This window comes from Haemorhous mexicanus, chromosome 10 (assembly GCF_027477595.1).
Source record: "Haemorhous mexicanus isolate bHaeMex1 chromosome 10, bHaeMex1.pri, whole genome shotgun sequence".
Lineage (NCBI taxonomy): Eukaryota > Metazoa > Chordata > Aves > Passeriformes > Fringillidae > Haemorhous > Haemorhous mexicanus.
In genome coordinates, this window is record NC_082350.1 from 2,660,848 (window position 1) to 2,686,817 (window position 25,970).

At 46.2% G+C, this 25,970-nt stretch overlaps 3 protein-coding genes across 5 annotated transcripts; 1 reads left to right on the forward strand and 2 right to left on the reverse strand.

The window, feature by feature from the left end:
• Positions 1-1,045: 1,045 nt before the first annotated feature.
• Positions 1,046-7,369, forward strand: ADIPOQ (adiponectin, C1Q and collagen domain containing). Of its 3 annotated transcripts, none has more exons than XM_059854949.1 (3): positions 1,046-1,397; positions 4,925-5,160; positions 5,564-7,369. In XM_059854949.1, exons 2-3 carry the CDS (start codon positions 4,947-4,949, stop codon positions 6,088-6,090), a joined length of 741 nt encoding a protein of 246 aa, XP_059710932.1. In that variant the 5' UTR covers positions 1,046-1,397; positions 4,925-4,946; the 3' UTR covers positions 6,091-7,369. The 3 variants fall into 3 exon arrangements, with proteins under 3 accessions (XP_059710932.1, XP_059710931.1, XP_059710930.1); XM_059854948.1 differs by having other exon boundaries at positions 1,048-1,397; positions 4,938-5,160; XM_059854947.1 differs by having other exon boundaries at positions 1,054-1,397; positions 4,913-5,160.
• Positions 7,370-14,645: 7,276 nt separating this feature from the next.
• COPS9 (COP9 signalosome subunit 9) lies at positions 14,646-16,459 on the reverse strand. The gene is made up of 3 exons (XM_059854950.1): positions 16,342-16,459; positions 16,199-16,271; positions 14,646-14,945 (listed from the first exon to the last, which is right to left on the reverse strand). The coding sequence occupies exons 1-3, from the start codon at positions 16,402-16,404 to the stop codon at positions 14,908-14,910; spliced, it is 174 nt and encodes a 57-aa protein (XP_059710933.1). The 5' UTR covers positions 16,405-16,459; the 3' UTR covers positions 14,646-14,907.
• Positions 16,460-17,017: 558 nt separating this feature from the next.
• Positions 17,018-24,801, reverse strand: OTOS (otospiralin). The gene is made up of 3 exons (XM_059854866.1): positions 24,705-24,801; positions 24,331-24,357; positions 17,018-17,518 (listed from the first exon to the last, which is right to left on the reverse strand). Exons 1-3 carry the CDS (start codon positions 24,754-24,756, stop codon positions 17,334-17,336), a joined length of 264 nt encoding a protein of 87 aa, XP_059710849.1. The 5' UTR covers positions 24,757-24,801; the 3' UTR covers positions 17,018-17,333.
• Between the last annotated feature and the right edge of the window lie 1,169 nt (positions 24,802-25,970).

Below are 25,970 nucleotides of genomic sequence, written 5' to 3' on the forward strand. Positions count from 1 at the left end.
CCCACCTGGGGCAGGGGCAGCTGAAAACCTCTCACTCCACAGCAAAAGCAGGTCCAATTTCTGTTCCAAGGTCCTGCTCTTCCATTCATTGCTCAGAAGACTTTGACAGAAACATTGGCATTGCATGCACACAAATGCACGTGGCCCTAGATAATCCCATTTATAACAAAACACATCCAACTAGACTACTGTGGTATTTTACTGGGGTTGCATGAGAGGTTGTTTTAAGTCTCAACATTGCATGGAAAACCCCTAATCCAACAAAAACTACAACTGTTCTTCAAATGCTGGACTAAGGGCTTGACCAGAACAAGGCAGGCAGTATGCAGTTATCCTGGGGCTCCTCCCTTCTGCACCTTCTCCTCAGGCTTAAAAATTCACTCTTGCTGACTCCCAGCTCTACATATAAAAAGTTATTTCTGTGCTCATTTATACATCTTTTTAGTCCCTCCCGATAGCCAGGTCTTGAAAACAATTCAGCAATTCAGAATGCTGCCATGCCAATACTGGCATTTACTCAGATGAGTTTCCCCTCTCACAATCACATCAGCTCCCCATGCCCAATTGCAACATCACACAATTTTTTCCTGGTATGATTTTGGGAACTTGGGTTTGCCAAGGTTCCACCTAGCCAACTTTGACCTGCCCCAGAGCAGCTTCAGAGAAATGTCTCTGTTAGCTAAGGTTCCACCTCTGCTTTGTGAAGAAGAAAGATACAGGGAGAAGGAGATTTGGTTTTGACCTAAAGTCAAAAATCTTGATAGGTGGAAAGCCATCTAGGGCTGGAATTACTCCAGTCATTTACAATAGTGCTGGCACAAGCCTAGGTGCCTTAAAAAGGAACTTTCCTCCAGTGCTGCCCTCCCCCTGGGACAGCTTTGCCCTTCTTTGGTGTGGCAGCAGCCTCCAGCCTCCAGGAACGGTTCTCGCAGTTAAAAGGAGAAGCCCAAACTTATTCCACAATAATTCATATCCTAACACACTGAAAGCCCCACGTGTGTGGGACACACTTTCTCCAGCAGCCACTAAAGCATTTCCCAATTTGCAGAGAGCAGCAGCCTGGGCTGGACAAGCACAGCCCTGGCTGGGCAGGCTCTCACACAGGCTCTCCAGCAAACCACTGCTCTTCCAGTTCCTGTCCAATTCCCAAAGCCATCTTTTCCCTGTAAGGCCATCTTCCCAAGCTATCCCAGTGGATTATATATCTGTTCCAAAACTTAAGTTATGTCCAGGAAAAATTAATGGGAAAACCCAAGTTTTAGGTCAGCATGCGCAATAGCAAAGGGAGCTGCAGTGTCTGAGCTGACAGCTCCCCATGCCCTCAGGATAGCGATGCAATAGCCACACTTCACTCTCTAAACAGACTGCAGCAAGCCAACCAGGACTCAAAGCAGCTGGTAAGCATGATTTTTTTTTTCCCCCCCTCCTTACTAAGTTCAGGAGTTTCTCTTCTTTTGGGCTGAATTGAACAGACTTTTCTGTCTGCAAGAAGTTTACTTTCTCAGAGTTATTCTCGTTATAGCCAGAGAGTATTTTAAACCAAGAATAGCTGATCTCCAATAGATTCATACTCCCCTTTTTGGAAACACTATTTAGAGAACAGAACTCCTAAATCAAAAAGTAGTCAGGAACAACAGTGAGAAACTGCATGGCTCTAACAGTAAATATTGCACTGGCACCTTTTGATTCACCTCTTTCCTCAAAGACTCCAGGGAAGATTGCGTTTGCCCAAATCTCCCTGAGTGGCATCAGTTCCTCACCAGAAACCTGCACCACCCACATTTAAGGTGCGAGCCCTCTGGAAGATCAGTAAAAGCTACACTATGAGAATTACAAAAAGAAAAACCTTTGACATAAGCCAAAGCCCTGGTTAATATCCTTTGAGGGAAATTCTCCAGTGGGAAAACAGATGGATTTTCAGTCTGTTTTGTGCAGAAAGATGTGGGGGCTTAGAATATATAATTTTTATATAGTGAAATCTGAAATTTAAATTTTGAATTGTTATGTGGCCCTTAGGAATGACATTGTTCTCACAGATGCTACTGTGGTTTCTGCTGGTAAATGAATAAACTTCATATAACAGATATGTCCCTTTAATACAGCAGCTGCCAAGGCAATCACTGAAAGCCACCAGCAGCACAGAGCTCATCTATTTCTTGTTCATCTATTTCTTGTCCAAAAGCTATGACTGACATTCAAATATAGCAGATTCTTTCATGTTAAACTGATGCTAAGCATCAGATGGAAAACAAAGAGGAAATGGGAACGACCAAGTAAAGGGATGTCACTTCTAAACCAGAGTTTAAGCTCAGATCTAGTAGACACAGCTTAAACCTTCCCCTTTGTAAGACATACTTATGCCAGAGAACTGCTTGGCTTCTCAAGCACAGAAATCACCTGTGCTGGAGTTAAACTGTGGGGATAGAAGATGTTCTTTCCTTGCTTACCACAGCACTTTTCTCCTGAGAAAGGAGAGCACTGAGTGTGTGATGTGTGTGCACTGATGCTGGGGAGGGCATGGCTGAGCCCTCTGGAGCAGACTGGCCAGGCAGTCCCCAGAAAAGCTTCTGCAGCCCTGCTCTGGCTCCTCACACCTGCACTGCTTGTGGTCTTACAGGAGGGGTTATTTTGCACCAGGAGAAGACCTGGCTGTGGGGCACACCACTAGAATTGAGATGATATTTGAATTCTAGGCAGGGCACCAGGAAGCAGAACTAACCCAAATAAAATCACCAAAACAGAGCTCAAGAAACACAAATTTGAGCCACATTTTTATGGATCACCATCATGTTTTAACACAGTAAGGTGTCCCCAGACAGCCTGTGCTGGTTTGGAGGGATGTGTGCATGAGCTGGAGGGGACCCAGGCAGGGGGGACAAGGGACCCACTGGGGCATGGCAAGGTGTGATCACTGTGCACACCTGGCTTAGCAAACCAAGCCTCTTTCAGGATTTACAGACATCAGTTTCACTGCTCCATGCTGGTCCCTGGACAGTCACTACATCCCTTGCTGCAAAGGGACGTTTCTCTTCCCAAAGTGCAGGGACACTGGAACACTGCCTAAGGCTCAGGCTGTGCCCACTGGACCTCACAGAACCCTCAGCCCCAAAACTGCCCCCAAGGCAGGGCACTGGCCCCATCTCAGAGTGCTGGGTGGCTGCTGGAGCCTGGCTGGGTGGGCACAGATTTGGGAGTTTCCTGATTTTAGGTGTTAGGCACTGCCCACCAAAGCCATTAAAAAGAGCTTTTAATTTTGTTTTTTTCAAAGCCCCTTCAATATCCTCAATAGAAATACTTTTTTTTTGCAAGAATAACTGAAATCATGGCAAGCTCTTTGTTACTGCTGTGGTTTAACCCCAGCTTGCAACTGAGCCCCACAGAGCCACTCACTCACCCCTGCTACAGCAGAATGGGAGAGAGAGAATTACACTGGTAAAAGTGAGAACACTCATGGGGAGAGATAAGAACAATGTAGTAATTGAAATAAAATAGCAATAATAACAATAAGAAGTTGTAATGGAAAGGAAAATAACAAAGAGAGAAAGACAAGTGATGCAAATTAAGACAGTTGCTCAGCGCCAGCTGATAACTGGCCACCCCCAAGGAGCAGCCTGGGTCCAGCCTTACCCCTGGTTTAGAGCTGAGCATGATGCCATGGTTTGGAATATCCCTGGGGTCAGCTGGGCTCAGTTGTCCTGGCTGTGTCCCCTCCCAACTCCTTGGGCACCCCCAGGCTCCTCACTGGTGGCGTGAGGAGCAGAAAAAGCCTTGATGCTGTGCAAGCACTGCTCAGCAATAACAAAAACACCCCTGTGGTATCAACCCTGTGTTCAGCACAAATCCAAAACACAACACATGGACAAAGAAAATTAACTCTGCCCCAGCTAAAACCAGCACATTTCTTTAGCTTCCTTAGAAGCAATTACACCAGAGTTAAGAAGACATTATTTAAAATATGACATTTGAATAGCTTGCCCAGGAAAATCAACCCTACAAAGAAATTGCTCCAAAATATTATTTTTCTTGAAAATTACAGAGCTAAGGGACTCTAATTGCCATGCTGTTGCTTACTTTTTATTGCCTGTTATGCCACTTACAATGCTCCTAACAGGATACCTTTACTGTTCCAGAGTATAAACCCTGCCCGGGGAGCAGTATCACACAACAGTGGTAATTTTGAAATATCTTGTGTTCTAAAAGCCTGACTCAAAGCCCACCAGGGGCTGGGAGCATAGGACAAAGCCAGGCTGCCTGCAGGATGTCACCACCAACCTGGTTTTGGGCAGCTTCATTAATTGCTCTGACCAGCAAAGCAGCCAGATTAAAGAGAAATGCAATCCTACAGTGCATAAACACTGCACAATTTGTCTTCTCATAATCAAAAAACAATTTAGATGAGAAAAACTCCGGTATCATAGTTTCAAATTGTGGCTCAGGGAAGCTGTGAAGCCTGGCTGAGGTTTCTGTTCATATTAGGTAGACCCAGGTGAGCAGGCTGTACGTGCAGTGAGAACCCACCCCTGCCTGGCTTCAAGGCTGTGGAGGGTTTGAGACAACTCTGCCAGCCCCGTGCCTCCCATCAGCTGCTCACTCACCCAGGCACGAGTCAGGGCTTTTTGTGGCTAATTGAGCAGAGCTCTGCAAGGAAATCAGCCACAGATACCCTGTGATCTGCTGTGCTGGGTCCTGTGCCTGTGAACAGAGCCCAGGAGGGCTGGGGGAGTAGCTGGTCTTTGCTCTCCTCTGCTCTGGCTGTGCTCCAGGGGTCCAGCTTGGCTCATGGAGCTCACAGGAGCAGCACAAACTGCTTTCCTTCAGATGTACTGACTGAAATTTAGTCTTCTGTGCCTCTCTGTTATTTGGGGGAGGGTGGGAAGAGTATTTACTTTTTTTTCTCTATTAACCTTTAAAGTTACCAAAGCAGTTGTCCACATCAGGAATCAGCAATGAGGGGCCTGGCAGGCTTCCTGCTGTGCTCGTTGCTGCTGCTGGCCCCCCACTCCACAGGGGTGGCTGCCCAGGACACCCCCCAGCCTGACCCCAAAATGCCATGTGCCAACTGGATGGGAGGAGCACCTGGCTACCCTGGCCACAATGGTTCCCCTGGACGGGATGGGAAAGATGGAAGAGATGGACTCAAAGGAGATAAAGGAGATGAAGGTTGGTGAGGAGCAGGTGGTATGTCATTGCTCTAGTCCTAGTCCCAGTCCCAATCCCAACAGGTTTCATGTCTGGTGAGTCCATGCCTGTCCTTTATCCAGATGGCTTTTGATTATCTCCTGGGGTGGAGATTCCATAACCCGAGTCAAAGAGTTTGGTGTGGGGTTTTGCCCAGTTAATTATGTTTTTTTTTGACGTGCTGCTCTCAGCAGCTCAGCACACAGCCAGGGTGGGGGTGAGCAGGGTTTCCACTCGCTGCCTCAGCCCCTGGGGGCTCTTGAGGTCCCTGAGCCCTTCCTCAGCTCTGTGCCAAGCAAGGCTCACGCCACAGCCCCCTCTGCATTTCAGCAGCAGCTTCCAACACAGTGCAAGCACAACTCCCAGCCCCCACTCTGTCCCGCAGGTCCGGCAGGTCCCAAAGGTGAACCGGGCCCAGTAGGAAGCCGAGGCTTTCCCGGACCCCCCGGATCTCCTGGAATTCCTGGAATCCCAGGGCAGAAGGGCAAAGATGCTTTTGTGCAGCGCTCTGCCTTCAGCGTGGGGCTGACGGAGCGAGGCCCTGCCCCCAACGTCCCCATCCGCTTCAGCAAGATCTTCTACAACGAGCAGGGCCACTACGACCCCAGCACGGGCAAGTTCCTCTGCAACGTGCCCGGCACCTACTTCTTCTCCTACCACCTCACGGTGTACCTGTCAGATGTCAAGGTCAGCCTCTACAGGAAGGACAAGGCTGTCATCTTCACCTATGACCAGTTCCAGAGCGACAACGTGGACCAAGCCAGCGGCTCCGTCCTGCTGCACCTCAGCTCCGGGGACGAGGTCTGGCTTCAGGTGTACGGGAACGGGGACAAGAATGGCGTCTATGCTGACAACCTCAATGATTCCACCTTCATGGGCTTCCTCCTGTACCCTGACCCAGATACCTACTGAAGTAGGGGGTGCTGTGTGGAAAAGGAGGAGGTGGCTTTACCCCGGACGTGTCCTGGGGCACTGGCGCTATAGCTGTAATGTATTTACCAGAAAATTGCCTTTTGCAAGGGCAACGACTGCCAAGGGGGGGGCCCTTTCTCCTGTGAAATCACTGAGATCATACCAGTACTTCCATGGAACCAAGAGTTCACTCCTACCTCTGCTCTTGCTTTCCTGTGGAAACCTCAGCCCAAAGTCAAATACCACTCCTGCCATGTCATAAAAAATTCTCAACATGGCTTAATCTTCCTTTAAATTTAAAAGTCAGAAGAGAAAAATTGGTTGCATTTAAATATGGCATTCTAAATTTCCCTTTTTTAGCAATTTAAATCAATTTAAACCAATTGTAGAAATTTTATTCAGCATTTTAAAGTTTGACTAGAAGAAGAAAAATACTACTCACAAAAGCAAAGTGCTCTTGTTTTCAGCTGGAACAGATGGCTCAGTTTTTTGTAACTCCCACTTATTAGGGCCTTTGACTTCCACTCTTGGTTTGTTGCCTCCCTTTTTTCAGCCCAGATCTTTGAATATATTCAGATTATTAGCATCCACTGATTTTAATCCTTTGGTTTTCTTTTTATGTTTATCTCCTATTGTTATCTCTAATGCAGACAGCAGACTGATTTAGGGCAGGGATCTTCTCTTGGGATTTATCTGAGAAGCCTTATGAGCACAGGTGAGGCCACACAACAAAAGCAGCCCATTGACTGTGTGGTTTTGGGGGTCCTGAGGTGACCACAAAGATCCTGTCCCACCTCCCCTCTACACAGCTCCCAGATGCAGGCAGAAGTTGAGACCTATCAGCTGTGTTTGTCCTTTTCCAGACCCTAAGTGTGCCATAAACCAGCTGGGCAGAGCTTTGGGTGATGTTGAAGCCTCCCATGTGGAGTGGGTTCCTGGGATGAACACCCCCATCCCTGCCCCAGCTTTGGGCAAGGTCACCTGAATGCAGAAGAGTGTTAAGGCTGGAATTAGTGTCAATCCCTTCAAACGGCTCCCCAAGGAGTTTGCTTGACTTCTTTTAGCTAAGAGAGGATTTGATGGTTTCTCAGATACATTCAAAGAAGACTGCTGCTACTAAACTTCAGAGCAAGCTAACACAGATCAGACCTAATGCAGTATTACAGGCACAAAACAGCTTTAGGAGCTTCAACTGAAATTACTTGCAACATCGTTTTCCACACTCCAGTGAATTACCACACTGCAAATAAAAACCAATAAAAAGCTCTCTCAATGAGAATGTCTCCACTTTTTTGTGTGTGTATTGTTGGCAAGGACTTGGAGAAAGGGATATATACTCCTAGCCTCACCAGGCAGCCCAGGAATTTGGGTTTTTTTTCCCAGCAAGGTGAGGGCACCATAGGCTGCCAAACACAGGGGTATCCCCCACTTACTGTCTCAAGAAACACTCCACACTCTAAATTTCATCTAGGCTTCAGCATCTCACCACCTTACACTGTATTGCATCTTTGTTGGGTAAGATGAGCTCTGGTTTTCACACTATTTCCCCAACCAAATATCCTGAATCCAGCCTACATGGCCATCCAGAGACAGGGGCTCTGCTGGCCCTGAAAGCTTCAAGCACACTGGATTTAGCAAGGGTGAAACTGATGCTCACTCTGGTCAGGCTAAATTCAGTGAGCTGGAAAAAACCCTGCTCTTATTGTGGGAATTAATGGGAAGGAAACAGGGAAAAGGTAAAAAAAGCCAGAAAACCATAAAAAAAAGAGATTTAAAAATGCAGCATTTGCTGGATCAAATGGTGTAAGAGGCTTAAATTGAAAGGAGCAAGTCAGAGCTTTTGCACTGTTTTTCTCAAATGTTTTCAGATGGATCTTCAGAAGGCAGGGAAAATTGAATCAGCCAGAGTACTAAGAGGCATTTGGGATAAACATTAGGAGGCTATACAAGTTTAAAGACCAGTTCCCAAGAGGGAGCCAAAACAAATTACTGCTTTCTTTGCTGCCATGCAGCAGGAGCAAACATGCTTACAGCTTTATCCAGTACACCAGCACTCAGACCTTGGGAAAAATGTTGAAGAAAGTGATTAAGGCACTGCAGTTCCATGTACTGGCTCTTCCTCCTTCTCACAGACACAAACACTGAACTGCAGCTTCACCAAGTACCAGGAGAGTGCCTCTATTGCCCATGCATGTCCCAGCCAGGCTCCTCAAAGCCCAGCAAACAGCAGCCCAAGGCAAACACCCACCATGGAAACAGGGCTCAAAGCCCTCCCTGTAGGGACTGGGACTGTTTTAAGAAGCCTTTCACCTCAAATCTCTGTAAGATTCTTGCTCAGCTCAGACAAGCACTTTCCCAGCAGGCACCAGATTCCAGTTTAAGCCACCTCCAGTCTCTCCTAGAAGGTAACTGCTCCCAGCAGAGACTCAGTCCATCAAGGAAGCAAGCACAGACACAGGGCAGGCAGAGAAGCACCCCTACCTCTGACCCCTGCAGCCCCACAGCTGCCCCTTGCCCTCTGTCCTTGCCTCCTGAGGCTGCCCAGCCCCTGCAGGGGTCTGCATGGGGGTCTCAGCCAGCCCAAATGTGCTGACAAGCTTTGGGAGCAGCAGCTGAGCATGGCCGCCAGTCACTCTGGGGAGTCCTTATGGGCCAGCAGCTCCAAGTTCTTGCCTGTGGAATGGATATCAGACCTGCCCCTCGCCAGCTCTGCCACCTCAGGGGCACATGGCCAGGCTGACCAGGGGCAGGGAGCTGCAGGGCACCATGCTGGCCTTGGGCTGCTCTCAAGGAAGAGCTGAAGACAGGGTTTGGGGGGATAAAGAGGTCCTGGGGGATGAGCTCAGGGGAGATCCTAAGGAATCCAGCCTTTTTCCATTGTGGAGTTGTGGTTTTACTCTCTCTCCATGCTTCATAAACCCATGGGAGGGGAAAACCTGGCCAGCACAGGCACATCTCCAAGGCCTGGGCTAGCTCCTGAGGATCACACTGCATTGAACACACAATTATCTTGTAGGAAAAGAGCAAGAACGACACTGGCATGCTGAGAGGGCACTGAATCACCTGCTCTCCAACAAATTTAAGTGGTTTTGTTTGTGGTTTTTTAATCAATCCTGACAGCAGATGCCTTGTACAAAGTTATGTCTCACTATTTACTGCCTCTCTGGCAGGTTTAAAAGGATGCTTTTCCCTTTAGAAGCTAATGTACTCTAAGAGGCAGAAAGCAAGAACACTCCCCAGTGAAAGATTGAAGTCACTGCACTAACAATGAGGGAGAAATAACATGAAAAGCTAAAGACAGCTGGAGACAGCTGGAGAGACTGACCAGTCTCATCCAGCAGGGAAACCATCTGTACAAGCATCCATAGCCCTTCCAAACACAATTATAGGCTGGTCCTAATTGTACTTCAACCCCGTGTAATCACTTGTGCCAGTAATTAATTGGAATACAAATAGCAGATGCACTAAACCGTGAAGAGCTATAAGAAAAAGATAAATTGCTTGCAAGACTTGCATTCCTGAAGTATAAACTCACTAGAGGGTTTTTATCATGGGAGCAGGCAGAGGGATTAGGATCAGGTCTGACATTTGGCTAATCAGCCACTCTTCTTCCATACAAGAAATGCCATCAGATTTCAAGTCTCTGAAATACTGTGCAGGAAACCAGAGCGTGCCCAGGCTGCCACATGTTTCTCTGACTGTGTTTGTGCTGGGTGTAGGTACCTGATGAAAAGACCCAGTCTCCAAGGGACTGTAAATCAGCAAACCCACCCCTAGCTCATCCTGGGATGATCAGCCCAGCCCACTGCTCTTTGAGAACACTGGGAGACTTCCTTACATGGAGGGGCAGTTCATTGCCCTCCAGCCAATCCAGGGGAAAGGAAAGGTTTATTCCCAAGGAAATGGAAGCTTTAAATGTCAGTATCTATTTCTTCCTGCAGAGATTCTCACCCACAAGGCAATCTGTGGAATCCCTCCCATAAAAGCAGGACAGATTCATGGAGAGGCATCAGGGAGGGAGGCAGAGAGATCACACTTGAACACAATCTCTAATTCCCTTCTGGAGTCAGGCAGGGAAGGACAGGGGGTATGAAGCAACCCACCCAGCTCCCTCTGAAAATTTGGGCATCTGTGAAAGTGGAGCTCTGCCTTAAGAGTCAGGACAGCACAGCTTCTCTGCTCCTTGACAGGGATTTCCTGAGAAGCCATTCTAGTTCTGTTCCATGTTTTGGCAAATGCTGAAGGCCAAGGTGGATCTGCCATCCCAGATGAGGCACAGCACAGGGAAGGTGATTCCCACAGCACAGCACAGCACAGCACCTGTACCCCAGCCATGCAGAGGCAGCTCCAGAGCAGCAGGAGACCAGGAGGTCACCGCAGGACCCTGGCTCAGTGAGCTGCTCTGGGAGCTGAGCACACCCTGAATAGGAAGCTCTGCTCTCTGACAGGACAGAGCCACTGTCCTGTGACAGGTGTCCCCTCTGAAGTGTCCTCACCAAAGCATCCCCAGCTGGGACTCCCTTGGTGGGCAGCTCCTGTCAGCACCAGCGATGCTTTGTCACATCCCCTCATACACAACATTCTCAGCTGGGCATCTGTTTATTCACAGAGTCCTTTCTTCCAGGAGGCTTTAAGTTTAAATGAGTTCATACAAGATTACCTAAACCTTTTTTCATAAAAAACCAAGCAGCATTCACAAAATAGTCATATTTGCGAATTTTAGAAGTTCTAAAATACACTCCTCCTGTCTCCCTCTGCTCTGAACTCCATATAGATGCTTGAATAAAAGGTTTCTAACATGGGTCAGGATTCTTACCCTGCTGTTTGGTAAAGGCCAACTGGAACAAATATAAAAGGCAAACTCAAAAAAATAAATAAACTTGATAGCAAAAACATGGAAGCAAATCTTTGTGCTCAAAGCCACCCCTGCTGCCAAGGACTGACTTGCATTGTGCTTTTCCAAAATATCCCTGATGTGACACTGGCATTCCAGCCCCATCACCCACTTCAGGGAACTTCAGGGAACAGGGCTGCACTGTATCTGCCCAGCATGTTCTCATGTGCTCAACAACTGCACATTGAGAGCAGGAAGATGCCTGCCAGCTTCTCAACACCCCAGGGAAGCAGGAAGAAGTCCATTTATTCATCTAAATGAATTCCTTCTTTATCAAGAAAAATACCTTCCACTTCCATTACTGAAATAAAATATTAAAAGGAAAACTTTTTAATCCCTGGAAGTTAACTCAGCAAAAAGCCACCAAGGAAATCCACTATTGCCACACTAGGTCTGAGCTTGCCTGTTCCTGCTCATATGAAGAGCAGTGGAACCCTGGATAGTGGATGAGCTGGAAACAGCTCAGAAGCAGCACTGCAGAAATACTATGCACAGATGACAGCCAGCTCCCTTTAGCATGGCAACTTTCCCTCACAATGAGTGGATTATTTTCAGCTCAAAATAGATTGTACATTTTATTTCCAAAGAATGTACTGGGACAGTTTGCAGCTCCCTGCAGACAGAGCCGGGGCCTGTTGAGAGTATGGAAGGGAACAGGCTGACATTTAAGTGTTTTGAAGGAATTGCTTTTCATCTGGCTACACCCTTCTAAGGCATTTCAGCACTTAGGACCTCAACCTGCCAAGTCTCAGCTTTATGGATTGCCAGCTGTCCCACTGCAATCACTGGGACAATTCACAAAACTATTCAGAGTAGAGCCTTTACTTGGACATTGAAACACTCAGCAGTACCCAGCAGTTGATAAATGAATACACATCAGCCTAAATGTGTGCATATTGCTGTTCAAACAGCCTTGTTCCCTAAGAAACACTCCTTCTGAGAGGTGTCAGTCTCCACAAAAGGGACAGGAATCAAAGCTCAAGAAATGAACTGGCCAAGGCAGTCAAATGCTTTTTACATCAATTTTTATTAGAGGTTTTGACATCTTGTGATCATTTCCTGACAAAAGGCTGATTGCCCCAGACTAATTGGACTGAAAGCCTTGACAAATGGGAACACAGCAGCAATGTGAAGCTGAAGGGCAACTTGTTCTTCACCTACCACTGTTCCAGCAGGGACCCCAACAAACCACAGCTCCTGATGGAAGTTTAACACACTGACTCTCTTTGGAGAGATGATGTGATGCACACCCTCAGTCTCACTGTGCAGGAGGGAACTGCATGCTGCAGACAGCTCCACGGTGCATGTTTGGCAATATCCCAACTCTGAATGTTCCTTCAATTTCATCCCAGCCCAGGAGACCCACACAGGTATCAGACTGAAGGACTGGGAATACCCAGAACCCCCAGTAGCTACAGCCAGAGCAGCATTACCTGCACACCCAGGCAGTTCATGAGATTCCAGTTTTCCACTAATTAAGGACTTTGATTAACTCAAACACTTTTAAGTACTGCACAGATGAAGTTCCCTCCCCACAGACACCACACCTCCCAGGTGCCAGCAGTGCTATTAGTGCTGCTTTTCTACATGAAACTCTGAGTTTCTGGAAATCTTCACAAAAAGGTGTTAGCTCTACCTACCTTGAGTGGATAGTTACATCCTACCAGGATGAAAACTGCTGGACCCAGTTCCACAGAGAGAATTCCATGTTTTGATCAGGTGAGATGTTCCCCAACCAGAACCACTCACCATTAACACCTTCAAACCAATGTTCACTGAGGTTTCAGACATCTTTCAAGGAGAGAACACCATTCATACTGAAGAGCAGCTGTTCAAGGTGGGTTTGTATCACAAAATATACTCCTGCTGCTGTGATCAAACTTAAAGCCCCAGTTTCTTACAACTTAAGGAAGCAAATTAAAAACAAAGTATCTACACAACATTGACAAGCACATCTTCCAAAACCAACCATATTGAGGAATCAGCAGAAGTAGATACAAGAGCAGAGGAGGAAAGTTGCTTCTTGAGTTTTATTTCATCTTTTGCACCTGCCCAAAATGCTGCCTCTATTTCCTGGCAGCAACTCATTTCTCAAAACACAGTTTGAAGAAAGCACAGCACTGTCACCACATTTCTCTTCACAGAGAAAAGCAAGGCACAGTTCTTCCCAAGAATATTTCTGGGTTTCACATTCTCTGAACCTCAGAGAAAGGAAAGACAATTCTTTTCATCTGCTGGGCCTGTGTTTGTGCCAAAGCAGAATGCAATATGGAGATTGTTTGCCAGTGATGGTGTTTTGGTTCCTTGGCCTGTCAGGGCCAGGTGTGTGTGTGTCAGGACTGCTGGGTGACAGAAATGAGATTCTGGGCAGTGTGAGCAGTTGAGTGCTTGGCAGGTTCAGTTTAGATGTAATGTAACATAGTGTAATATAGTATAGAATAATACAGTATAATAATTAATTAGCCTACTGATATCAGTGGAGTCAGAAACATCATTCTCTCCCCTTGTTGGGCTGCCTGCAAATTCCATACAGCACCAGGGCCTGAGTCAGCCAAGCCACCACTCAGATTGCTTTAGCTCAGTCTCAGTGAGGAAAACTGGAAAGCCCAGGCTCTCAGCAGAGCAAGCACTAAAGGAAAAGGCCAGTGCCTGAGCAAGGCTGTTCCTCCAGGGACACAGCACAAGTCAGGCATCAAGCAGAGAACATGTCAGTGCTGATTTACAGCACACTGCACGATGAAACAGGCTCTGCAGAAATCCACAGCAGCTCAATCGAAAGACACCTAAATCCTACTGGGTTTATTGTGCTTACTTTTTTAAACTCACTTGTTGGAAGAGTTACTGTTAGATTTAAGATTTCCTTTTTGAAGGCAAACTAAAGAAATAAATATGTGACAGAGGTATGAAAGGGTTTCACTGCAGGTAAAATTTAAGTAGTGTGAAGTGTTTAAAGAAAGATCAGTTACAGTATTTAGGCTGTGATCAATTTATGGAACACAGATTGCATTTGAGATTGGACAGGATTACACTCTCGACTCTGAAAAAATCATACTAAAAACTCACCTGTTCCTTTCATTCTGGGATTCAGTTTGGTCACTGAAGGGTAAGAATGAAACATTTTATGTTCTGAAAAGCTTATGTCAAAATCTGAACAGTATTTCAACAGCCTGGTTCATATACACTGTACGCCTAAGCACAAATAAGTGCATTAGCTTCTGCAGGAAAAACAAAAATTTGTGGTTCCTTTTTCTATCAAGTACAATTTCAATAATGAAATTATATTTTTAAATCCAAGCATTCCCCTAATCTGGGGTCAGAACATTTCTTTGCTGAACATATCAAGGTGAAGTTACTTTTTGTTTCTGTGTTCCTTAAATTAAAAGTGAAGTACTGATGGTAGGTCTCTGACTTGAAACAAAAGACAACCCACACTCTTCTCAGTGTGACCAACAAGTGAGTTGGACTATTCAGAACAAGCAACCATCTGATCCTGAGACAATTCTTTACTGTGGGATGAACAAAACTTTCCTGGGCAGCATGTGCCCTACTGCATTTCTTTTATGTAATATCCAAAAGCAACAGTGAATTATTTAATACCAAAAGAATCTCTCTAACAGAGCTCAGAAGACAGCAATTTCTACTTTTTTAAGCCAGAGAGATGTGTGTTTCTTCAGTATTTTATTCAATAAGCACATCAGCAAATGAAACTTCCAGGAAAATCTACACACAACTTCCCAGAAATAACAGTGCACACTTCCCTCCCTAGTTATCTTTAACCATCTGGTTTTCATATTCCCCAAGCAGCTTATCCAGGCTTTCTTCCCCCCTCTGTGATTTTCCCATTTTGATTAATTTAATAAATAATGGACTGCAGGGGTGATCTTAGAGAAAACTCCACATCACAGCTCTGCTGCACACCCTGTTCACTGGATGTCATCGTCATCAAAGAGATCTTCAAAATCTAGTCAGGAAAACAAAACAAAAATTAAACCTCAGAAGTTTCAGTGTTACAAATGCACATGCAAGTACAGTACTTTGTTCCTTGGATTTAGGACAGAAATAAAGGTGAACTCAAAGAATGAGAGTTATTTGAAATGTAGCATCAGGGTGATGATTTTGCAGATTAACGAACTGGGAGTTGTGTTAAAAAGCCCTTCCTCAAAACCATTTAATTGCTTTAAAGGTGCCAGTAACATTTCTGTCTCAGAACACATCTCCCAGTAGTGAAGTGGTCCCAGTCACATTTGGAATTACTCCTAACTACTCAGCCTTGCATCTCCTTTGTATACTGAACATCAACTAATCACTTAACTGAACACAGTCTTTATTCTCACAAAAGGCAATTTACAAGAACCTACAATGAACTGAGGCTGAATCCTCATTTAGAAGAGCCCTAAACTGCCAGTGGAACACAATGCCATGGTGTGATGGTAGAAATAGATGGAAACAGCTACTCCTGAATATGCTGCCTCCAACAGCTAGCTGGGAGCAGAACTGCCTTCCACTCCTGCGTTCTAAGTCTTGAGCAAAATGAGAAATGTACTTTATTTTGGAATTAACACCAGTTTGTGATACTAACACTGCCACTGCAAGATTTAATACCATATAAAACATTTAATAAGATATACAACTCACTGTTGCAATGTCTAAATGCATTTCCTCAGAAGCATAAAAACCCCTTTAGCCACCAGGCGTAGCAGTGTTGTATATTCCACCCCTACGTGGCTCAATATGCAGCTCCTCTCTCTAAGCAGTAAATACTGTCAATATTTACACACAGGCTGAGAGAACTGGGACTGTTCAGCCTGGAAAAGGGAAGCTTGGGGGTGGCCTTTTAGTACCTGAGGGAGCCTCCAAGGAAGACAGACGATTGACACGAGTGGCAGCACAAGAGCGAATGGCTTCAAACTGACCGCATGTAGGTTCAGGGATTTGAAAAAAAAATCTCCCCTGTGAGGGGCGATGAGGCACGAATTGTCCAGAGAAGGACACATTTTTACACTGTTCAACATGAGCTATTCGTTATACGAACGGAGCAATGTATTTTTCCTTGTAGGGATTAACACGCTAAAACTCCCCGGAGAGGAAAACCCCGCGTTTTAGCGCTCCCAGAGATGTGGTCAGGCACAGCTTTAGCGACCACAGGCAGCCAAGGCACGGCAGAGAAGCCAGGCGCGGTGAGCTGAGGCAGCCCCGGAGCGCGGCGCTCCTTACCGTTGAAGAAGTCGGCGTGCACCGCTTTCTCGTTGGCGGCCAGGTCCATCAGCAGCCCCGTGCTTCCCCCTGCCTGCGAAAGCGGCCGCTGAGCGCCCCCGCCCCGCGGCACCACGGCCGCGGCACCGGAGCACCCGCCTCACCTCATCCAGGTCCACGTACGGGCCGGCGCCCTCAGGGAACATCTCGTCCACCGCCGGCTTCATGGCGGCCCCTCCGCGCCGTCACTTCCGCCGACGCAGCGGCGCCGTGCGCAATGGCCGTCCCCGCGCGGGGGAGGGGGCGCCGCGCCGTCGCCATGGTGCCCAGCAGTGGAGGCCGCCATCTTGCTCCCCCACACCCTGTCGCCATGGTGCCCAGCAATGGAGGCCGCCATCTTGCTCCCCCACACCCTGTCGCCATGGTGCCCAGCAATGGAGGCCGCCATCTTGCTCCCCCACACCCTGTCGCCATGGTGCCCAGCAATGGAGGCCGCCATCCTGCTCCCCCACACCCTGTCGCCATGGTGCCCAGCAATGGAGGCCGCCATCCTGCTCCCCCACACCCTGTCGCCATGGTGCCCAGCAATGGAGGCCGCCATCTTGCTCCCCACACCCTGTCGCCATGGCGATGGCAGGCCCTGCTCCCCTTCAGGCCTCAGTGAGGCTTCAGCTTGCAAACGAGGTGGGTGTGACTGATACTGGCAGCCCCTCCAGCTCCCAAACTGGGTGCACTGGTTGAATAACTCCTGCACACATGCACTCCTCTGCACAGAGAGCAGTCTCCTGAGATGAAGCTGAGAGCATCACCTGTTAAAAAAATAGCTCCCAAAGCCATGCAGCAGAATGAACAAGTTTATTGTGTCACACAGAAGCATAAATTGTAAAGAAGGGATTAATTTAAAGCCTGAAATGCTGCATGTGGCTGCAGTGTCACTTAGAGGCTGAGGCACAGTGCAGATGTGTTTGCTGGCAGTCAGGTGTTCATGCAAACACCTTTACAAGGAATGGTAAAAAAGAGACTCACTGAAGCCATGAAATGCTGCACATGACCGTGGTGTCACAAAGCAGGTGAGGGCAGCCCAAGTGTGTTCAGTGGCAGAGAGGTGCTCACCCAAACACCGGGGCAGCAGCTCTGGCAAAGCTGAGCGAGGCTCTCAGCGCTCATGGTCGCGCACGTGGTAGCCAAGGTGGGTCCCAAAAGGGAACTGGGCAAAGAAGGCTCTGGCCATGTCATTGATCCTGTTGTAGGCTCCCAAGGTCCGGAAATATTCCACATAGGCCCAGAAATCATTGGATGAGAAGGGCCAGTAAGGCAAGGCTGCAGCTTCCCCGTAGAGATCTAAAAAACCCAACCAAAATAAAATATTGCAGATTACTATAATACGAAGCATGTTTGTTGAGAGGTTGGGCTTGGAGCCTCCATGTTTGGGGTTGTGAGTTCCTTTTGCGGCTGGTGTGCTCCTCTGGCAGCAGAGAGGCAAGGACAGCCATTGACCCCTCTCCGTGACCCACTGCCGGGTCTTTCTTCGAGCCCACCCAGGGAACGCCAGTTGTCGTAATCTCTCTTCGAGCCCACCCAGGGAACGCCAGTTGCCGGGGGCTGTCTTTCTAGCTGGTCAGAGTGACCCCGACTAAAGTTCGAAAGTTTCTTTTCCCAGCCCGGTGCTTGAAGAAAAAGTCAGGGCTCTTCATTTTTTCGGTCTCAAGGTTGTTTATTGCATCTTATCTATAAAGTTCTTTCTCCCTGTCCAGCCGAGATCCGTTTGGCAGGACAGCCAGAGGCACTCCCCCCCCCTCCAGGGCGGTGTTATCTTTATATACTACAAACTACGTGTACAATATTTACAGTTATTTTCCAATACCTATCATCTATATTAGACAGTGAGTTTCTACTTTAGACCAATCTAAAAGTGCCAACATCACCAGACAAGATGGAGGTAGAGAAGAAGAAGAAAGGCTAGACACGCCCAAATCCCTCCATCTTGTCACCAGAAACCCCTATACCAAAAATCCTAAAACCTACATTTAGACTCTGTAATTATTTTATTCTTACACTATTTACACTATTGTGGCTTTTATCTCTTTCTATAAAGGTGACAAGTTATTCCGTGGTTCATAATTGAACCCACTGGTGTTCTGGGCTGTGTGCCAGGGTCTCCGAGCCCCCTGGCAAGGGTCCCAGGAAACTCCGGACTCCCAAAGGAATGTCCTGAGTTCCGACATCTCCCCCTTCTGTTTGCACCAAGAAGACCTCTTTGGCAGCTTGGTTGACAACCCGCCATATACACAAAAGAATGCATGGCGCAATGAACAAGAGAACTAAAAACCCTACTAAAATATAACAAGCAATCATCTAACAACAGTTCTACAACACCACTGATTCCCACACCCATGAAGAGACCCAAAGTCCACAGTCTTCTGTGGGCAAAACACAAGGGTTGGAATCTCTGTGCAGTCCACATCTCTACATCTTCTTTTCTGCTTATGGAATGGTCAGCGTTTTCTTGCCCACGCTTCTTGTCAGCATTGTCTTGCACTGGATGGAGTTTCACATTCTTCACTGAGATTCACCTGGACTTTTGTACCTGCTAAAACACAAACAAATCCACGCCCCCGAAGAGACTGGAGGATTTTCTCAAAATCTCGGAGGTGAAGAATGGATCCTGATATGAAAATAAAACATTGATCAACTCTGTTTCAGTCTCTATGCAATTGCATAGGGAGATGTAAAATGACAGCAATTAGAAATCAATTAGATAATACACATAACCAATAACACATCTGAAATCATACAATTGTCAAACACTACAACACTGAACTGTCATCCCAGAGTCTGTGACAGCTGATGAACCTTACAACAACAGAGAACTGGAGAATCCATGTCCGGATTCATGTTTCTCCAAACTCCTTCTGAAAACAGGCTCAGCTATCATAGACGGTCAAATTGCCAAGCCAAAAGGACTTGAATACTTTTTGATGCAGAAAACATCTGGGCTGATTGTCAATCACTCTATTCAAGTAGAGCTAGGACTTGGCCAGAGCCCGAACTCTAATTGATGGATATCACTTAGCACATTCTTAAAATGAGACTCTTAAAAACAGCAATTATGAATAGGAAACCTTAGGATTAAAGATCTATCAAACCATTAAATAATTGGATCCTTCTGAAACTTCTGTTGGGATAGAAATTCTTCAAACACAGTAGACTTCTTGAATTCTTGGCTGAAGTACCTCTGTAATAACTGAAGAAACAATAAATGAAAAAAACCACAAAAGCGGCAATTTGGATTTAAAAGAAATCCAAAAACCTGTGAGTAGTTAGGAAATAAAGACAAGATTCTGAAGAGACGTGGCTTCTCACAAAAGAGATAGTGGAACACTGGCTGGTTATAAACACTACAATACCCTGATAATAATTCTTATCACAAATTCTGAGAATTCTCATTATATAATCAACTTATCAACAGGAAGTATTTGAAGGAGTTAAGACAACCTTTTTAAAGTATTCATATAACATTAACAGCAATCCTTATTTATCAGTATTACCTATAAAATCTAAAAATAACAAAGGTTACAAACTCACTGACAACAATCCCTAAAACTCTGAACCATTGGAGAATCAGCTGATGACCCCACAGATTGGATCTGATTGATGTTTCTCAAATGCTCTGTCTTCAGAGACACTTTGAGTAATTGAATCTTTACTAATACTTCTATCTTTATATGGTGCCGTCTCTCTCCCTGAGAGGCATTTTTCAAAATAGATTTCCATCTACATCATATTTGGAATAACATTGATTTGCATTGATTTTCCCTTCTTTTTTCTGTATCTTGGGCAAAAGCCTGGTGCTTTCTCACTTTTCTCTGATTTTTGGACAACTTTTTTTTTCTTTCCACGCCCATCTTTTGCATCTGAGACTTGATCATCTGATAAATGCTGTTTCTGTCACTTCTGTGGGACTAGCCTGTTGAAGAGCTCGGTGTGCCTCACTCAACATGTGCTGCACCCGCGAAAAATCTCCAACTTGAGATTTTGATGGAGGCTGAAACTGTGTGCTGGCTGCTGCGGTTAGCTGGGTGCCCGTTGCCCTGGGATCGGAGAGGGGTGGTACCTGGGGCAGCCTCTGTACCCTGATCACGCCCCGTCTCTGCCTGTGCCGTCACGGGAGTGTGGACAACCCCGCCCCGACCGCGCCTCCCCTGCGCTCGTCGCGGCGCAGGCGCGGTCTCGGAAATGTCCTTCTCTCTCTGATCGACACCAGTACAGCTCAGATCCCATTCTGGCCCCGTGCCAACACCCGCAGCCGGCGCGCGGTCCCTGCTCGGCCGGTGCCCGTCCCGCGTCCGCGAACTGGGGAAAAAACCCTTCGCGCCCCGACTTCCGGGTCCTGCATCATCACCACGCGTCTCCTGCGTCTGCCTACGGGCACCGCCTGGAGCCCTGCAGCTGCTCCAAGCCCACCGCCCGCGTCTGACGTGGACGCTATGATTTGAGAGCCCTTCCCGGACGTCCCGCGGGTCTCGCCCTGCGCGCGCGTCCCTGGCACCGCGCCAGCTGAGGCCGCCGCTGTCGGTGTCATGCTCACAGCCCCCGCGCCGAAACTCGCGTCCCCCACTGCCTCCGCGCTCCCCCCGCCGCTCGCCGCCGCCGCCGCGCAGCCACGCTCGCCGCGAGCTGGGCTTTCGGGGTAGAGGAATTGGAGGCGGTAAAGCTGCTTCCCACTCCCTCTCATCGGGAGCTATTACCCGCTCCCTCTCATCGGGAGCTATTTCCCGCCCCCTCTCATCGGGAGCTATTTCCCGCTCCCTCTCATCGGGAGCTACTTCCCCGCTCCCTCTCATCGGGAGCTACTTCCCCAGGGCTGGTTGGGACCAGAGACAATCTCTGCTTTGAGCTTTGCTCTCCTCCCCCCGCCCCTGTGGGATTCACAATTAATGACCTTTTAGCTCTACTCCGGGATCTTGCCGTAATTGCCTCTAACATGATCCTTGCTGGGGATAAAAGCTTCAAGGCCGTTTTATCTTTTTTCAGAGATTTTCACAAGTTGTGTGGCTGCCAGACCTTGTAAGGCTGACAAAATCCTTAACTGTTCCTGAGAGCATGTCCCCTCCATGTTCTCAAATCTCAACCTTCTTACCAAAAGCTGAATCATTTGCAAGGTCCGTCCGGAGGTCGCCCTGGTCACTGGCCCCCCCGCCAGATCTGGATGCGAGTCTGTTTAGCAGAAGTTGAATCTTGGAACTTCTGTGTGGATTTTTTTTTTCTTTTTTTTTTTTTTTTTTTTTTTTTTTTTCTTTTTTTCTTTTTCCCTTTTTTTTTTCTTTTTTTTTTTTTTTTCTTTTTGGGAGTGCCTGCTTCTTTTCCTTGTCCTTTTTTGTTCTCTTCACGGGCTGTGTTTCAGCGGCTGATGTCTGGTGGCGTGGCTGCCTGCCAACTGCCCACCTGGGTGCTTTCTTGCTGCCCAACGTGTCGTGGTCTCTCTTTTGCAGCCCATCTCTTGCAGCCGTCTCTCTTTCCGCCCATCCGGGTTGTTCTCTTGCCGCCCAGCTCTTGCAGCCCACCTGGGAATGCCAAATGCCGGGTCTTTCTTGCAGCCAAGCCAGGGAACGCCAGTTGCCGGGGGCTGTCTTTCTAGCTGGTCAGAGTGACCCCGACTAAAGTTCGAAAGTTTCTTTTCCCAGCCCGGTGCTTGAAGAAAAAGTCAGGGCTCTTCATTTTTTCGGTCTCAAGGTTGTTTATTGCATCTTATCTATAAAGTTCTTTCTCCCTGTCCAGCCGAGATCCGTTTGGCAGGACAGCCAGAGGCACTCCCCCCCCCTCCAGGGCGGTGTTATCTTTATATACTACAAACTACGTGTACAATATTTACAGTTATTTTCCAATACCTATCATCTATATTAGACAGTGAGTTTCTACTTTAGACCAATCTAAAAGTGCCAACATCACCAGACAAGATGGAGGTAGAGAAGAAGAAGAAAGGCTAGACACGCCCAAATCCCTCCATCTTGTCACCAGAAACCCCTATACCAAAAATCCTAAAACCTACATTTAGACTCTGTAATTATTTTATTCTTACACTATTTACACTATTGTGGCTTTTATCTCTTTCTATAAAGGTGACAAGTTATTCCGTGGTTCATAATTGAACCCACTGGTGTTCTGGGCTGTGTGCCAGGGTCTCCGAGCCCCCTGGCAAGGGTCCCAGGAAACTCCGGACTCCCAAAGGAATGTCCTGAGTTCCGACAACCCACTCTGCAGAAAATGGAGCCGGTATTCCCTGCTGCAGATGCACCAGGAGTGACAGACTGGGACAAGATGGGGAGCAGGAAAGAGGGGACACATCCGCATTTATGCCAGTTCAAGAATTCATCGGGCTGGTTTCATTTCTAGAAGGCTGCTGGTTATTTCAAAGCAAGGAGCGATTCCAATCGAAAGCCATTTTCCCTCATTCCGCATAATTTGCTTTGCCCCATAGAAAAATATAAGGAATATATAAGGAGTAAGGCACTACCCTCTATGGCATGCCCCTGCTGCTGAGCACACTGCCCACAGAACTCCCAGGGGCTGGGGCCATACTGCCCTGATGCTGCCTGGAACTGCAGAGCTGTGCCTCTCCTCGGGGAACTGTAGGAAATGAGCTCTGGGGATGGAGAGGAAAGGCTTTGCCACTTGGGGGACAGCTGCTGCATTTGGGCCTGCTCTAGCAGTACCAGAATGTGATACAGTCATTGAAACAAGATTTACAATTCAGCAGGAAAACAAAATCAGTTCTGAAAATGCAGGAACCGACCACCCCTGGGCCCAAATGTGGGCAAACAGAGAAGCCTATATAAAATGTAAACAGCAGCTGAGAGCACTGTCACAAATGTCTTTCTGTGCAGTGAAGCTAAACACAGTATTTTATTTTGATTTGAAGCCCATTTAGATGAATGAAAGTCTTTGCACTCAGCTTGGGGCTGGGGTCTTTAGCAGGAATTAAGAGCCTTCAACAATCCTGCTGTCAGACTTTGATTTTACGGAGTAAAGTTTGCAGCATGGAGGCACAGATGGCACATAACAAACCAAATGAACCAGCCAAATGCTGTCTGCAGAGGAGAACTCACTGTTTATACCAGCTGACCTCAGATTCACTTTGCAGGCTGCTGCTTGGCCCAGTGTGAAAGAAAACAATAATTGCTGGTAATGAGAGCACCAGGACACTGCCTGAACAGGGATCTAATTCTAGATTGATGCAGGCTCTCCTGACTGTTGCAAAAGTTGCCACAAAAATATTTGTTGTACACAAACACAGATGATGTATTAAAATATTTTACAGATGATATATTAAAAATATTTTTTTCTAAAGAAATATAATGGAACATAGGGGGAAAAAGGTTTGAATGATAAGTAATGATATTAGGCCTTATTGTGTATTTGTAATGTTCATATCTGTTATAATACTCTCTGCATATTTGTGCACTGGAGATGCCGCTGGCAGTACTTGGTTATTGCAGATACTTCTCTGCAACTCTGTTTTCAGACAGAATTCTGTCTGAAAAGCTAAAAAGAGGTTAAATGATAGGATCATCAGCAAGCCAGTGTAAACATCATTAGGGTGTTGAGGGTTTTTTTAATCAAAGGCAAACACTAATCCAATGGACTAATCACACAAAGTGACATGAACCACAGGGTAGCTGTGCTAAGGGATTTATTCCAACATTTCTCTAATTGGATTTGTGGCAAATTGTAAATTTTAAGCTTTTTGTCATGAAAGCTGGTATCTCTTGCCAAAAAGCAGATACAAACACGGCATTATGGCTCAGGACAGAAAAAATTCTCAGATGTCCTATACATTTCTAAGTCTGGTGCATTCCAGTTAGGATTTTGTACAACAGAATTAGTGACTTGACTGTCATCCCTTTTCATTTTAAGACTAGATATTAGCTCTATTATTATACATTAATATGTCACCACCTTTTATGAAATTTTAAAGTAATTTTTTAAATTCATTATTCTTTTTTCCACCAGAACTAATTGAAAGCTTTTCCATAGTCCACTGAGGTTAATAAGCATTCCTGCCAAAGTCATTGCTGGGCATCAAGTCTGGGAGTTACAAATTACTCTCCTAAATATTAGTGACACAAAGGAAATAAAAACACATTAGGAATTACCATCTCCATCCTGGATGGATCGGGCATCTGTAAGCAAAGAGGAAACACATCAGTACCAGCTCCTGCACAGAAAGACCATCTGTTAACCAAACATTTTCCATTTTTAACTAGAAGCTCACAAGTTCTTTAATGCCCACATAAGACCCTCTGTGTAGCCAAAAGATTTTTGTTTTTTGAACAATACAGCAAGGAATTTCTTGTTTGCAATCAGTCACTGCTACAAACCATCTTAGTGAGGCTGTTAGTCTGAACTCACAGCCTGAAAAGTTTGAATTAAAATGTCAGCAATACTAAATAGAAGATACTGTATTTGTAACAAAATATTTCTGGGGGCTTGAAAAAATAAACAAGAATAAATTTGGTAATAATCTTACCTGTTAGCATGTTCATCAGCATACAGAAGAAAAAGAAGCCAGTAAATGTCATCCTGTTTGCAAGAAACTGCTAGTGTGTCTGAAAAGTAATTTGTACAATTGAGGATTATTACAAGAGATTAATAATTATGCAAACTCTATTATTTGTTGTTCTAATAGAAGAATACATTCTAAAATAGATTCTAGTTACTAATTTAGGCATGAAAAAATCCAGTCATATTTCTGATAGCTTCTGAAGTGCAACACAGAGCATTAAAAGACCATCAGTCCTGAAACGTGTATTGATATTTTGGTTTTAGATGGCATAAATCCAAAAGGTGCCTCTGAGCCAAGATGAAATCAAGTGTCTTTGGAAATGTTTGATTTTGTGGCTAATTTAATTTCACTTTGGAAATTACCTCTCTGTTTCTCTTCTTTCCCTCTTCCTCTTGCAGCTCTGAGTCAACCACAAAACTCCAAAAGGATTTCTATTGCTGTAAAATAGCAGTGCTTTGAAAGGAAGGGTGGGGGGAAACGTCACTGAGTTACTACACCAATCTGATTTTGTTTTCTTCAGGTATTTTAACTGCTCATATTTGCACTATATTTCAGCACTGCCCATGGAAGAGACAGTGGACAGTTTCTGAGAGGAAATCAGAATTAACTTTGGCAATAGCACTTGGTTTTGGAAGATAGAGGGGAAAAAATAGAGAAGCACATTCAGTGATTATTACAATTTTTGCCCTACTGATTTTCTTTCTGCCCCTTCAGACAAATAGATTTTTTAAATGTTAGCTGGGCAAATTGCTAAAAGGATATTGAGTTCCCTCTCCATCTCAGTCATAAACCCCAGAAATACTTGACAGTGCTTTATGTTCTTACTTATGATCCTTAAAATCTAGACCTTAAAATGTAGCAGGCAGCGAGTGCCCACTAAAATCAATTGGGTTACAGAGAGTAAAGAAGGAGGTCCCTGAGGACCACAGCCATGCTGATGGTGCTGGTGCCTTCAGAGGGTGGATAGGGTGCATGGGATGCATTTTCACATTATAGGCATTTCCTGGAAGGATTCCTCTCCCATGCCAAGCAGGTCCTTCAGGCTCCAGCCTGTGCAGGTTGTTGTATGGATCCAGCACTTTGAGGAGCCTGAAGGGGAGACATGGTTTGGAGAATATTCAATTGACACTTGAATATCTTGATTGATTTTCATCTGGCACACAACCCCTGATGGCAGTAGGTGTGGTCAGGAACTAAGGTGCAGCAGAAAGTGTTCTGTGACTCACAGGT

Bases quoted from the DNA above. Each gene is read 5' to 3' on its own strand.
- ADIPOQ (XM_059854949.1), top strand. From the start codon at position 4,947: ATGAGGGGCCTGGCAGGCTTCCTGCTGTGCTCGTTGCTGCTGCTGGCC. The intron at 5,161-5,563 runs GTTGGTGAGGAG...TCTGTCCCGCAG, and splicing joins AGGAGATAAAGGAGATGAAG to GTCCGGCAGGTCCCAAAGGT.
- COPS9 (XM_059854950.1), bottom strand. From the start codon at position 16,404: ATGAAGCCGGCGGTGGACGAGATGTTCCCTGAGGGCGCCGGCCCGTAC. The intron at 16,272-16,341 runs GTGAGGCGGGTG...CCGCTTTCGCAG, and splicing joins CGTACGTGGACCTGGATGAG to GCAGGGGGAAGCACGGGGCT. The intron at 14,946-16,198 runs GTAAGGAGCGCC...TTTCCTGACTAG, and splicing joins GCACGCCGACTTCTTCAACG to ATTTTGAAGATCTCTTTGAT.
- OTOS (XM_059854866.1), bottom strand. From the start codon at position 24,756: ATGACATTTACTGGCTTCTTTTTCTTCTGTATGCTGATGAACATGCTA. The intron at 24,358-24,704 runs GTAAGATTATTA...CTTTGCTTACAG, and splicing joins GCTGATGAACATGCTAACAG to ATGCCCGATCCATCCAGGAT. The intron at 17,519-24,330 runs GTAATTCCTAAT...TGGGTTTTTTAG, and splicing joins ATCCATCCAGGATGGAGATG to ATCTCTACGGGGAAGCTGCA.